This window comes from Ictalurus punctatus, chromosome 22 (assembly GCF_001660625.3).
Source record: "Ictalurus punctatus breed USDA103 chromosome 22, Coco_2.0, whole genome shotgun sequence".
Taxonomy (NCBI): Eukaryota; Metazoa; Chordata; class Actinopteri; order Siluriformes; family Ictaluridae; genus Ictalurus; species Ictalurus punctatus.
In genome coordinates, this window is record NC_030437.2 from 9,922,515 (window position 1) to 9,936,575 (window position 14,061).

The 14,061-nt window shown below is 36.5% G+C and overlaps 2 protein-coding genes across 2 annotated transcripts; one reads left to right on the top strand and one right to left on the bottom strand.

The window, feature by feature from the left end:
- Positions 1-1,192: 1,192 nt before the first annotated feature.
- On the bottom strand, positions 1,193-8,660 carry LOC108256021 (natterin-3). Its single transcript, XM_017452485.3, has 4 exons — positions 8,524-8,660; positions 3,201-3,338; positions 2,704-2,818; positions 1,193-2,435 (listed from the first exon to the last, which is right to left on the bottom strand). The coding sequence occupies exons 3-4, from the start codon at positions 2,816-2,818 to the stop codon at positions 1,345-1,347; spliced, it is 1,206 nt and encodes a 401-aa protein (XP_017307974.1). The 5' UTR covers positions 3,201-3,338; positions 8,524-8,660; the 3' UTR covers positions 1,193-1,344.
- On the top strand, positions 8,435-13,825 carry LOC128628930 (protein FAM163B). Its single transcript, XM_053674339.1, has 3 exons — positions 8,435-8,713; positions 11,483-11,598; positions 12,972-13,825. The coding sequence occupies exons 2-3, from the start codon at positions 11,506-11,508 to the stop codon at positions 13,488-13,490; spliced, it is 612 nt and encodes a 203-aa protein (XP_053530314.1). The 5' UTR covers positions 8,435-8,713; positions 11,483-11,505; the 3' UTR covers positions 13,491-13,825.
- The last annotated feature ends 236 nt before the right edge of the window (positions 13,826-14,061 follow it).

Here is a 14,061-nt window from a genome sequence, read left to right on the forward strand (position 1 = left end):
TTGCTTTTGTTTGATTTGTTCATTGCAAACAGCTGAAAGTCTGTAAAATTTTGATAATAAAGCTGATTTGCAATGGGGGTTGAATAATTTTGATTGCAACTGTATGTATAAAACTCCTTTTGTGTGTATTTGTATTTTGTTTTTAAAAGCAAAAGGGCTCTATGGTTAGAAAGAAAATTCCTGTGGTACAAAAAGTCCCAATACAGAATGTTCTATGTGTAGCAGCTGATGAAAGCAGCACAGCAGTGCTACCAAAAGCCTGAAGTCAGCAGGGTTATGACTTATTTACAAAAACCATGACTGTTGAACCTGGATGTGTAAAATGCATATAAATGATTTCTCTTGATCTTTAATATTCATACAGGATAGCATGATGCTGGGTAGCAGGCGAAGAGGCTCCCAGCACATAGGAATAAAATATAAGTTTAATATTTGGGTAAGGTATCTGGGTAACTTTTAAAATGTTATCTGCTATAAATAAATGCCATGACTGTCTCTATCTCCAGGATTTATTTGAAAAAGGCAGTGAATGACATCTGGTAGTTATACCAAATATATCAAGAAAACAGGAGGGGTGTGGAATGGGGTGTGCCAAGTCTAACAATAGGCAGTTATATAAGGTATATAGTTAAAATGATTTGAGAATATTTAGATCACATTCATAAAATGAGATGAAAACATTCAAACTGACATTTTGATTTGTTTTTGCTAACATTTTCATATACATCCTTATTTGGCCACAGAGTCACGTATGATAATGAAACATAACACACTAAATGTCTTGTTTGTATAAATGAAATTTCTTTGTCTTCATTTTGTCCTAAGGATATGAAACTTTTTGCCCTCAACCGTAGCATTGTTTTCTACAATTACTTATATTATGTATAACAACGTGTATTTATTCATTTGCAAAATATAAAATCTTAGTCTGATTCATTTTTACATGTGCATTTACATTTATTGGGGGTAATTTACACAATACATATTTTGTATTATTTATTAAAACAGATCTTTAGTTTATGGTTGCCAATCACAGACTGTAACCCTTTTTACATTTTATTTTTTCAAAGTTTGGTTCCAATGTCTTTATTTCTTTTACATTTCCATTGTGTAACATAAAACCTTGATGAAGAAATAAAAGTGTTTTGTTGTTGTAACTCATTATTTTTCAAAACATTTACAGCAAGAAGGGTTATTATATTCTTCACATTTATTATTCATTGTTTTAAAGAAATACAACTCATACAGTCTTTTTAGCCATTAACAAATTGCACTTATATAACAATTACACTGGCATGTTGCAAGATAGTAGATGGTTACTGGCTTCTGTGATTTATCATTGTACTATGCAGCTGATGGACATGGCTTAGCATCTGGAATAGGCTCACAGCGGTCCACCACTGCTCTGACCTCTCCTATCTGTATGCCATCATAGACACCATTGATGGAGGTCCATTGGGTCTCTCCATTGGCATATGTTCGGGTGAGCTTTGCTTTGAAGGGGATGTCAGCAGTCATCTTGCGGCCCTCCATGCGCGCAGTGCAAGAGTGATTGGGTGGCACTGTTAGTTGAACTGACACTTCATGACTGAGAGCTTCTATTAGGGTAGTGCCACGGTTCAACTCTAAGGACTTCTCTGCGGTAAACTCCACTCCACCACTGCCAATCAGAGGTATCTTGGCAGTGATTCCTGCTGTAACACCAAGCATGGTGGTACGGCCTATGTTCCAGGTTCTTTCTACTTCTGAGGTCTTGGTGATAGTCACTGTCTTAGTTATTGTCTGGCAGTCATTGTTGGTAACACTGGAGATCCTCATGGTCTCTGGTGGGTAGTGGAAGAGCTCTACTTCATTAATACCATACTCAACATGGGAGATATGTTGAGTGTAGACATCGCGATTGATGGCCAGAACTTCATATTTCTTGTACCAGTACTCATCACCCTCCCATGGCAGGAAGAAGGCTTCAAACTGAGGTACAACCTTACCAAGCCCATACTTGTTCTTACCAACGAAAATGCCAACACCTCCACAGGTTCTAATGGCATGATTTGGCACAGAACCATATGAACCTTCCTTCCACTCCACAAACTCAAAGTTGTCTACATTGACTAAAACTTCAAATTCAGGGGCATGGAATTCTCTGTCACCATAGGGGTAGTTGCAGTATGGACCTTTGCTGGGAGTATAAAAACCTGCTTCACAGTTGTATTTGCAGATGTAATCAGAACGCTTTGTGTACCCATTATAAATGCCAACTGCACCTTGGGGAAGGGAGCCATCCCACTTCGTCCAGTTTAGATTGACATTTTCACCAAATAGATTTGAAAAGCTCAGTGATTCCTCAAGCTCTGGAGGTGCAAGTGGGCCATCAACTGGGTCATTGTTTATAAGAGGTGGAACTTTACCTTCAAGGATTGGGTTCAAAAGAGGTGCTGTATATAAAAAAGAGACATATCAGTCATACAGTATTCATGGCATATAAGAAAACTGATATCTACAATCTTAATGATGTTATGTCACTACTGATTATCTTGGTACTTATCTAAATAATAAATGAGAGAATTGTGATTTCTTGAAGTCAAGAAAAACTAAATATAATCTTTAAAGTAAAATATAAAATGTGTATTAGCAATATAAATGTACTACATACAGTATAGTAACATGAATGAATTAATATAAATTAAAGAATAATCACTCTACCTTTTTTAGTATTTACACTTTTCTCTACTATCTCTTTTAGGTTGATTTGTGGTTCTGTGGCAAGTGCACAGAAAGCCCCCAGCTGAAGAAGGGTGATGACAGCAAACAGCTTCATCTATAAAGAATATATGATTAGTGGTTTTCCAAATATAGCAGCTTGTACTATTGTATTCAACATTGCTTTGTATTAATTCATAATACTCTATTATTGTTATTTGTGTGTATTATTAGGTATCATGCCTGCATCATTTGTTTGACTGACTACTTTATAGCACTTTTTCACTAGCATTTCTACTGACTCGTATGTTTTATTTATTACTTGCATAGTTCTTGTACTTGCTTCTATGACTTATACATTGCATTGAGATATTTAAGTTGGCAACTGTTCTGATACCTATAATTAAAACTGCAGTCTAGCAGGAGATACTTGATTACTATGACCAGTATGTACCACTACCAATACATTACATAATTTTCTATGCAAAAATTGCACATACCTTTGTGGTCTGTCCCCTGTGTGCAGATCATGTCAATCGTTCAGGCTTATATAGCACTTTTATGGACTCTTAAGTCATAAATCTCAAATCTCCTGCTGTACTTAAAGCTTAATGCTTAATCTCTCTGATCTCAGCATGCTGTAGAGTGAGAAGCAACACAAATGTAAACTGTTAAATCAACACTAAAGGGTTTCATTTCAATATTGTATACATATATACAATCCATATGTGCATAAATAAATAAATCCTGAAAAATGTCTAAGTAGGCATTTAAGTTAAAAGAGTATAATAACAAGCTGTTTTTTATTCCCAGAACTGAAGCACAGCAATGGCAGCAGTGTAAAAAATTGCTGTCAGTTTACAGTATTTATTCTATAGCAAAATACTGTTGTATTATTTTACAGAATTGTACCGTAAATGATTAGGCAATTGGAACAGTGCACTGGTTTACAGTTAAATACCAGAAAACACAGTGCATAGTGGGATATCTAACATTTTTGGCAGGGGTGAGAGTAGTAAAAATTCTTGAGGTTAACTTTATACACTTTATATGGTTAAGGCGGCTCAGTGGTTGAGTTACAGATCAGAATTTCACATGTTCAAATTCCAGCCTTGCCAAGCTACCATGGTTGGTTTCTTTCCTCAGCCTTCTGCTCAGCTGTATCCTTCAACAGCCAAATATATATGATTATCTTTTATTTTTATACTATAATTATATTTGCAAGTATTTTACTTGCAATATTTACAGCATATAAACATGGTTCACATTCATTTTCTCTAAATTTGAGGTACTTTACTGGCAACTCTGCTACCAGAAAATTACTGTAAACTTTACAGTGAATGTTTTAAAATTATCTTGAAATACAAATACATTTGTTTTGTTTTTTTAAACATATTGTTATTAACATTTTTATTTTATTTTAAAAACACTATTGTTTAGAATCTAGTAAACTTTGTCTCTTGATTATGCACTGAAAGTAGGTTAAAAAAAGTGTTGATAAGAATCTGTTTATAAGACTTATTGATAAGGATAAATATTAGGTTGTTAAGGTATTACAAAACAACTGTCTTTGTAGACTTTATTTATTATGGGGCAGATTGTGTACAAGGAAGTTTATAAGAGCAAGGACGTCTGTAAAATTTTGCTAGAATGGACTCATCATGAAGTTTTTTGAGGTGCTTTGGAGGTTTTTCAGGTGTGAAATTTTGCCTGGGACTTGATGTTCCATTCAGTATCATTTATCAGATTTAGGGTTTGTGTTTTGATAGTCATTCCCCCATTTCAGTTGTTCTGACACAAGGCACGAAGGTTTAGATGCATTAAATGTAATATGTAAGGCATTTGCATACAACTTTCACAATAATATGGACCCTAAACCCCTTACATAGTGCTGACTGTGAATAGCAAGATTGTCAGGATGAATCCCAGGATCATAGGAACATTGGATTATAGAATGTTATTAAATTATGAAATTACTATTAGATTATAGTATTCCTTACTCATGTTTTTTTTTTTTTTTTTTACAAAAATCTTAAACACTGCAGCTTTAAAAATCAAAGGAGTATGACCGCTGATACACTGGTCATTCTTCTAGTTTGTTGGCAATCTGGAGATTATATAAATTGTTGTTTGGGATTTCAGAGGAGACCAGTGCTGACAGAGACATGATGCACTAAAAGTAACCTCATCGCTGCATCTGTATCTGTCTCTAGGTGTCCAAGAATAGCAGAGGACATCGAAAGATACAAAAGACTGTAAAAATCTTCTGCAAAAATGGTGCTTCTGTTCTTAAGTCATAAAAGAAACTCTTTACCAAATACAGCCTGACTGATACAACCAAATCAAATACAGCCAGTGCGATGTGGAATTGTTCAAAATTTAGTCTCTGATGTTCAAGTCCTTTAAGTGGTGGGCACTGTGTTGTCAAAGACAATTAACTGAATTATTATTATTATTATTATTATTATTATTATTATTATTATTATTATTATTATTATTATCACTATTATTATTATTATTATTATTATTTCTAAACTTTGTCAAAGCAGAGTTTCATTTCCTCACTCTTGTCCAAATATACTGAGGTAGTACTGACTAAAATTATCATGTGTTTCAACCACAAACGCACTATAAATTATCTTACAGAGTCTTTGCGGTGCTAGAATTAGAAATGGAAATACAAATCTTTGTAATTTTACAAAAGTTTTGGCACACCATACTTATAATATTTTTTGGCAAGCCAATTCAGTGTATTTGTGTAGATTTTGACTTTATAAAGAAAATGGAAATATTTTTCAGGAAATCCAGCATAAACTGCCAATATTTATATTTGAGTGGATAAAAAGCCAGGAGGTGGGGGCGATACTTGTTGTCATGTCTACGCTGCAATAGATGCTTGAGTGTTTTTTCCACTTTGGACTTGCCACACTCCTGGATTTTAATAAATAAAATATGCTATTCCACTCCTGTAGCCCTCTCTTCTTGCTGAGATAAAATAGTCGTACATTTCCCTTCATGTGGAATAATGGCAAAGGTATACTCAGTATCAGCCTCCTGCCTTTGTTCTTCAATTTTGAAATAGCTTCATGTCATTGGTATGTAAGCTAGTGCACCACCTCAGAGTCATCTAATTCAGGCTAGCACTTTTAAATCAAATATACCAAAGGAGGTCCATTAAATCACATCAAAAATCATATGATGCTGGACATTGCTTATTATCTAAAGAGCTTTTTTCAGATCAGGGGATTTTCTTATACAATTATGAGTTATAATCTTGCAATACAGATTAATGATAGTGGACCAACCTATTAACAGGAAGATTTAGCATTATTTAACTTGACACAGGGAGGCTCTTACAACCCATAAATCTGACTGCTGACTGTAAATGATCAGTGTCAATAATGTCAGTAGAGTAACAGCTTTTTGTTGTTCAATGTGGATTCTAATTACATTCTGCTGTCCATGAATCCACCGTACATGGTACCAATATTAATCACTGACTCCATTGTTTTGCATACCTTTATTTCACAGAAGCAAAATATTATACCATTATATGAAAATATTATGTTTACATTCCTTTTAAAATTATTAATTTAATCCCACTAAAAATAGACACGTACAAATAAATGATCCGGTTATCTGGTACTGACTTAATAAGGGGTAGGGGTTAATTCCAATTGCCCTCTTTCCTCTAAACTACTGCTTCTCATACAGAAGAGAAAGGACATAGCTTTGTACTTTATCAAATATGCATGGCCTTTTGTCTTTAACACTTTTGCATGTCAAGGCTGTCAAGAGCGAACCTTATAACAACATTATCAACTTATGCCACAAGATTAGAGTTGTAGTTAAGACGAGCAGAAGGAAGATCAAGGCCTTGACAAATCTAGTTAATCAAAACATAGACCTTCTTTTCTCAAAATCTAACAAAAATAAAAGAAATGAATCTTTAGTTTCTTTTGCATGTATACCCATAATTACCCAATTTAATTACACCAAAATTTCCCATAAGCGTTCAACTGGCTTGAAATCTGGTGACTGTAAAGAACATAGCATATGATTTACCCATTTTCATATTCATTAAACCATTAAGTGAACGATTGTACCCTGTGGATGACGATGACGACACTATCATAACCTCTCACTCACACGCTATCATAACCTCTCACAAACGCTATCATAACTTCTCACACACACTATCATAATATTGCTGAGTCAGACATTGTCCAGTCCACATCTAGGCAGCTACTCACACCGAGTTTGATTCACAGACATGCAATATCTCATGTTGTAGTGCAAACTGACTTACCTTGAAAGAAAGAAACTGCTTGCCTGCAGTGCTAGAAACAAACACTCACGAAAGCTGTCACACAGGCAGATTAAGTCTTATCTTTCCATAGTATTCTTATTTCATCTCCACAGACCCCTTCTCTTGTATGCAAATCTTTGGTGAATGTGATTTTTTTCAGGGCAGCCATGCATGCGACTTGCCTCCAGCTCATTTATCTAGTTTAATTAGACAAACTTCTAATGACAAACAGGCAGAGAAGACTCAACAATGAACTAAAGCAAACGCCTTCTGCAAGGGCTTAAACTAAAATGGCTTCTTTTTTTTATTAGAAAAATACTGCACAACAGAATTTAAGATTCTTTGTACAGGAACCATGAACAATGACAGACTGGAGACTGAAGACTTGTTTTGGCTTCCACACAATTGTCCAATCATTAACAATTCTCATGTAGCCTAATTACTGTAAACAGGTACTACTAAACTGGTAAGGTTTTGTAGTTCAGTTTGCCCCTGATCTCAAACATCAACACATGTTTCAAATCTTCATATATTGCTGTAAGGCAATTATTTATAGCATGAAAGTCAAACATAGACTGAATTTTACAATCCACAAGTAAATAGTGAAACAATAAGTATATAAGTAAAGAAAACTGAATTGTAAATCTGAATGAGGATATAAATGAGGATAACAGCATTTGGAGGTCTTTGACCTCAGCTCTACCAGCTGCTGCTGAGCTTAAGAGGCTCCTTTAGGGACTCTGAAAACAGTTCTTCAAAGAGGATGCATGTGAAATGGAAAAGAGTTAGGAAAATGACCACTCCTTACCCTGCATCTTCCTGTATGAATATTTCACAGCCTTGTCTGTACAATGCACTGGAATCTCAGCTTACTTTAATATTTGCAAGTTTAATAATTCATGTAATAAAAATCTGGACATCGAGTACAGACAAGAAGGGAAAGTCTCTCTCTCTCTCTCTCTCTGTGTGTGTGTGTGTGTGTGTGTGTGTGTGTGTGTGTGTGTAAGATGGCATGCCTGTGTGTATTCTTCACTAACATAAATTTCCAAGATTTTGGATATGAAGTTAAATTGAAGTGTGGTATAAAATATGATGTCAAATATTTATGCTAGTTTTGTGTTAATCCTCCCAGAGTAGGTCTTGAAAATATCATAAATTTACAACGCACACATCACTTTGAAACTGTGTGTGCATTTTCATTTATAGTTGGTTACTTATGAATGACATTCAAGCACATACCTAAACTTATAATGGGATATGTCAAGTGTCACAAGCCTTACAAGCCTAAATGCTCTGCTTCGGAATAACATTCAAATCAATTAATTCCAACGCGGAGTGATTGCGGCACATGTCTGTCTAAGCAGCGCTCCTGATGTGGGTTAGAAGCATTCTCGCCTGTTTGTGCGCCTGAGGTGCGCGTCCGAGGCGCGCGCTGATGGAGTCACTCACTAAAGCCTCGCGCGCTGTGGACTGTGAGAGAAATGCTAAGCTAATCGTTTGGAAGCTGCACTTACCACACTGCACCGAACCGCCTCTCGCCATGCTGCTCTTTTTGTTATTTTTCTTTTTCAGTAGAGAAATATAAAATTTCGAAGAAACCATTTCCACCAAGGAAACGGTAAAGAAGACATTACTTTTCAGTGTGTCTCATATTGTAAAATTCCCGAGGAGAAGAAGTAGGAGCTCAATTCTGAGGAAGATCAGGTAACATTCAGGTTTTACATTTGGGTACTTTTATATTTATTTATTTATTTATTTTTAATGAATGTTTTGTCGGATATCTCACCACATGTACGCGTTTTCTCTGGAATAGCCTGCATATATTGTGTTAGAGTAGACTGCATATATTGTGTTAGAGTAGACTGAGGACAGTGTCTTGGTGAGTCAGAAATAGAAATAGGTTAGCTTCGTTGAACTCTTTTGGCGGGAGACTGAGACATCAGTCATGTGAAGGGCGGACAGTCACAGGCACTGAACATCACCTCTCAGCTCTTAAACAGCTTCTGAACGGTAATAACATTTGACTTATTTTCTCTTTCGCTACTGAAATGTTTTTAAAACGCGTGTATTAGCCACATAGCTCTCTTAGAACGGTACTAAACTGTACTTTTCTTGTCTCGGTGGTGGTAACACCAAGGGGACATGTTTTGTACCTTTAGTATGTATATTTTATTTGGAACCGTTTACAGATAATTTAGGGTACTTAATTGGACCTTAATTGGACCTTGGACCAGTCCTCTAAAAGTGAAGTAATGGTACATTACACACTTTCCTAGGTAAAATACATACATACATACTAAAGGTACAGAAGATTCACCTTTGATTTTACAACCCCAGCAACAAAAAAGTACAGATTTCTATTGGTCTCTTATGTGTTTCTGGTGGGATGATTTCCCTTAATGGTTCCTGGTGATTATTATTGAAACATGAAAGAAGGTCCTACTGGGTCTGGTAATATTTGATAATAACCAGAAAATCCTGAATGAGAACCTACAGGAATCTGTTCAAAACCAATAAGTCAGTTCCCATTAAGGTTCTTTAAGTGATGGAAACGATGAGAGGGTTTTCTAACGGACTGTGATGTGTTTTTTTTGGGCGGGGTTTTCAGCATGGATGGCACTAGGGAGTGTATAGTGGATCAAAACATAACTATAAACAGGGATATGAAATGCTTGTGCTTCATTTCAGTTTTGACCCAAATGTAGCCTGACTATTGTATTCCTTATCATGTATGTGAGATGTGGTCTTATCTAAGCTCAACTATGGAAGCGTTCTGGCACGAGGTGTTCATCGCTATAATTTTACAGTATCCATTGTCCATTTCTCATTTGCAAACTAAATTATTCAGGGAAAATAAGGTCTTAATCACCTGTCTCTTGAATTGTTCAGTAACTAGAATCATGGGGATTAATATGCTTCCTGGCAACATTTACATACAACCTAATAATGTAGCAAATTTTTCATTCAGATGTCAATCTGAATTAAAATTGTGTCTGATCAATAAAGGTATTTATCCATGGGACATTCATGTCAAGGGGAACTGCTTATTTTTTTTTTAATCCACTGTTGAATAAAAGCGACCCATGCCTAACTGTCCTTGTAGTTTATTATGTTTTTTTCCCCATGCTTTTCAATGTGGAGATTCACATACATAATCAGATAATCGACCATTTTCAGATCTTGGTATTACAGCTGGTTTTCTATCAGGAGCTGTTCTGCTGTTGCTCAGCATCAGGGGATGGGTGTTTGGCCTACACTGGGACATGGCCCATGCCCACGCTACTGCAGCACACTCAAAAAGCTCCACAAAAATGTCTGGGTTGTCTTGTGTAGAAATCGGTGCAATTGTGATGTGTGAAGTGGATGTGGCAATGGCAAATGGAGTATTGGCAATCTGTACCAGGCTTTGGAGCACCTTTTGATCCTTGTCCGTCACCAGGGCCTGCATGGCGGGAAGGTCAAGGATGGCCTGATGACTTAATGAAGGTTGGCGAGGGACTTTAAGATCTCTGTGAAGGGATTTTTTTCAATCCTCGGTTTTGGCACCACTGTGAAACGTTGGTGGGTGTGAGGGAATTGAGTATGCTGGAGGCAGATGGTAGAGAAAGTTTTTGTCCTCAGCAGGACACTGTCACTTGCTGATGCACCCTGCTCTCTCTAGCTGACATTCAGCAGCTCATTCAAGACATACCTAATATATACTGTGTGGTCAAAAGTATTTGGACACCTCAACATAGGGCTGGGCGATATGACAAAAATATCATATCATGATACTTGAGGACATTTCTACAATACATGATGTGTATCACAATATATAATTTAGTTAACAATCTGTTGCAGAACAGTAGTAAAATAAACCAAAAAACCCGTGTTAAACTGAGTTTGATTAAATTTTCTTTAATGCCTACAACGTAAGCAAAAAATACATCACCATACCAACTATATCTCAGAAAAGTGTTATGTAAATAGCGTAGTTTCTGATATGTATAACAGAATAGTGTATGCTGTAGCATTACAATTTCCCTTCACTGGAACTAAGGGACCCAAACCTGTTCCAGCATGACAATGCCCCATGCACAAAGCAAGCTCCATGAAGACATGGCTTGACCAAGTTGGAGTGGAAGAACTCAAGTGGCCTGAACAGAGCCCTGATCTCAACCCCACTGAACACCTTTGGGGTGAACTGGAATGCTGACTGCAAACCATTCCTCCTCACCTAATATCAGTGACTGACCTCACTAATGTTTTTGTAGCTAAAAGGGCAAATCCCCACAGACACACAGCCACATTCAGACATTCAGTACTTATGAGTATTAGTTGCTCCTGTTTTGACAGTAAGAAATAGGTCCTCATATACACATTCAGGGAAACAAATGCACATAGGTACTCACCCAGAGAAACACAAATGTACATTCCAAAAAAACAAAAGACATTTATATGTGAATTCTTACTTTTTCTCTCCTAAATATGCAGGGCGTTGATGGAGAGGATTTCGAATGACAGCCGGAACAGTGGTCATCACCGGTGGACTCATAGCTGCAGTCATCTTATTGACTATTGTTACAGTGCTGTGTTACTGTAGGCTGCAGGTAAAAAAAATTTCACTAAGGCCACTGTTAATACTCTCGAGAACTATCCAAAACTACCCTCCAGCATATACTAAGGTAACATGGGCTACATCTAAAATCAATTGAATGCCCAGCTACCTGTTTTATGTGATTTTTGAATTTGTGCATAAGACAACCATGAAAGACAGCCTTTTGCAAAAATAAAAGAAACAAATTAAAGCAACAATTTTTAAAATATCAGATTATTTTAAATAATAACGGATTTAGTATGATTGAATGTAGACTATCTGCTAGGCTTGTGAGATGTGTGCTATATGCCATCAACCTATCCTGCCCCCTTACTGTTGCCGATTGATGATAGCATCACCTGAGGATTTGTAGGTGTGTAGGATGCAGCCGGTGTGTATGAGCAGGGTATTATTGTAGCAATACTGAGGGGGAAAAGAAGAGTGCATGGCCAGTAATGTGTGTCATGGGCATGTTACTCATTACAGCAGAAAAAAATACCAGAAGCTGGTTACAACTCAGCTCCTGTTGCAATCGCTAGCATTAGCATTTAGTCAGGTTTTTCTTTAATTAATAACCCATTAACAAGTTTAGGAATGCTTCCAACCTGAAGCTGGGACAGTAAATAAACCTAACAAGTTATTAGCTGTAACTAATCTCATAAAATGAAAATAAAATGATAAACTACTCATGTACTGTATGTGGTCTGTGGTGAACAGTAGTGGAGCTACTGAATTCTTGTATAGCGTAGTAGCCCTGACAAACAACACATTGTTATATTTTCTTAATCTAAGCCCCCCTTAATATTTTACGAGAGAAGACATTCACATCTTTATCTGTTGGGTAAGCACAGACAAGGGAAGCTAAGATGCATTAGAGAAAGATGTTTTGTTGCCCTGTTTTGGAATCAGAAAACATTTAGCCTATTATGTTTCAAATAGGATTATGAAATAGGCAAAATGGAAACATTTAATATGTGATTAAACACAATTTATTATTGTTCATCTTAAAGCTGCAGACACCATATTTTCTGACAGACATTTAAATTGTAATAGAATCTGTCAGAGATTCTCGATACTAGCATCTTCGTTCCAAGCCTGCTATCTACTACTGTATATCTAGGTAGTATTTTGACATTTTATTATGGTAGCCTGGGATTCGGATGTATATTTTATGGTTATATAACATTGTTGTGACAAAAAAATTATTCACAGTTTATTTCTGCTGGCTTTTTGAAAATTCACTTAAATTTGTGACACAATCATAAATATTATAGACAATTGCAAACCTTTATTAATCTGAATCAGTCACCTATTTTTTTTATTTATCTTCTCTCTTTGAAACTTACTTACACCATCAAACTCATGGATGTCACTTGACTCTGCTAGTATTACTGTTGTAAGAGTGATGGGTCAGAGGAGGAGGAGGAGGAGGAAGAGGAGCCTGACTTCACCAAATCCTTACCTGGCCCAGCACATCAGTCAAACCCTCCAAACCCTCCCTGTTCTCTACGACCACTGGGTCCTCTGAGTCCTCCAAGTTTTCTGACTTCACCAAGCCCACTGAGTATATCTCTTCCAGAACATTCATCCTGTAAGCAGCTTCTCACAACCGCAGAGCCTCACAAGTACAACGGGCTGGCCCCCTGCACACACTATAGCCCTGATCTATCCCCTGTTCCCGTGCGCTCCTACATGTTCTGCCCCTCGTGCTCTGGCATACTGCCCTTCTACCTGCCCCGAGACCAGGGACTAAGGAATGGAGGAGGAAGGATCAGCTACAGGGCCTTAGAGCAGCAAGAGTTAGACCTGCCTATGGACATGTCCAGCTTTAACAAGCTTAACCTCATACGTTCTATCACCATGAAGGAAGTGTTGACACACCAGAGCATCAGTACTGATGTGTAATTTCTTATGAAGATCTGGGTAGAGACTTTTCACAGAGTTTTTGATCTGGAAAGGGTATTAAGATTTACATGGACTATCTGAATTTAAAGGGTGTAGGATAATACAATAACCATAGAAATCATGACACTTTTAAAAGACTTTTTGTTTAAGGATATTAACAAAAATGAAATTGATGAACGAGATATGCTATGGATATGAGTACATGCATTTATGTGTAAAACAAATGTGTGAAGTTGTCATATGTTCTTATCTCATGACTAATTAGTAAAATAATGTAAGTAGTTATATGTTTTTTAATCATCAATTTATCAATTGTTTTAACTGCTATTAGTGACCAAGGTTTTTTTATAAATATGTATTTTAAAAACAGTAATATTTATTATAAACAAATTGTACCACGTGCTATAAAGAGCTTGATTTCTTTCTTTCTCACATCAGATGCAATTGTGCCAACGCCTAGCATACCAAAGGGACAGCCAAAAAGATAAGTCCATTAAGTCATCACTGTCACCTAGGATTAAAGCAAAGCAGAAACCTAATAACTGTTACAAATCAGATGGTCGATTATTCT

Coding starts and splice junctions, on each gene's coding strand:
- LOC108256021 (XM_017452485.3), bottom strand. CDS start 2,818: ATGAAGCTGTTTGCTGTCATCACCCTTCTTCAGCTGGGGGCTTTCTGT. Junction 2,436..2,703: donor AAGTGTAAATACTAAAAAAG/GTAGAGTGATTA, acceptor TTTTATATACAG/CACCTCTTTTGAACCCAATC.
- LOC128628930 (XM_053674339.1), top strand. CDS start 11,506: ATGACAGCCGGAACAGTGGTCATCACCGGTGGACTCATAGCTGCAGTC. Junction 11,599..12,971: donor TGTGTTACTGTAGGCTGCAG/GTAAAAAAAATT, acceptor TGACTCTGCTAG/TATTACTGTTGTAAGAGTGA.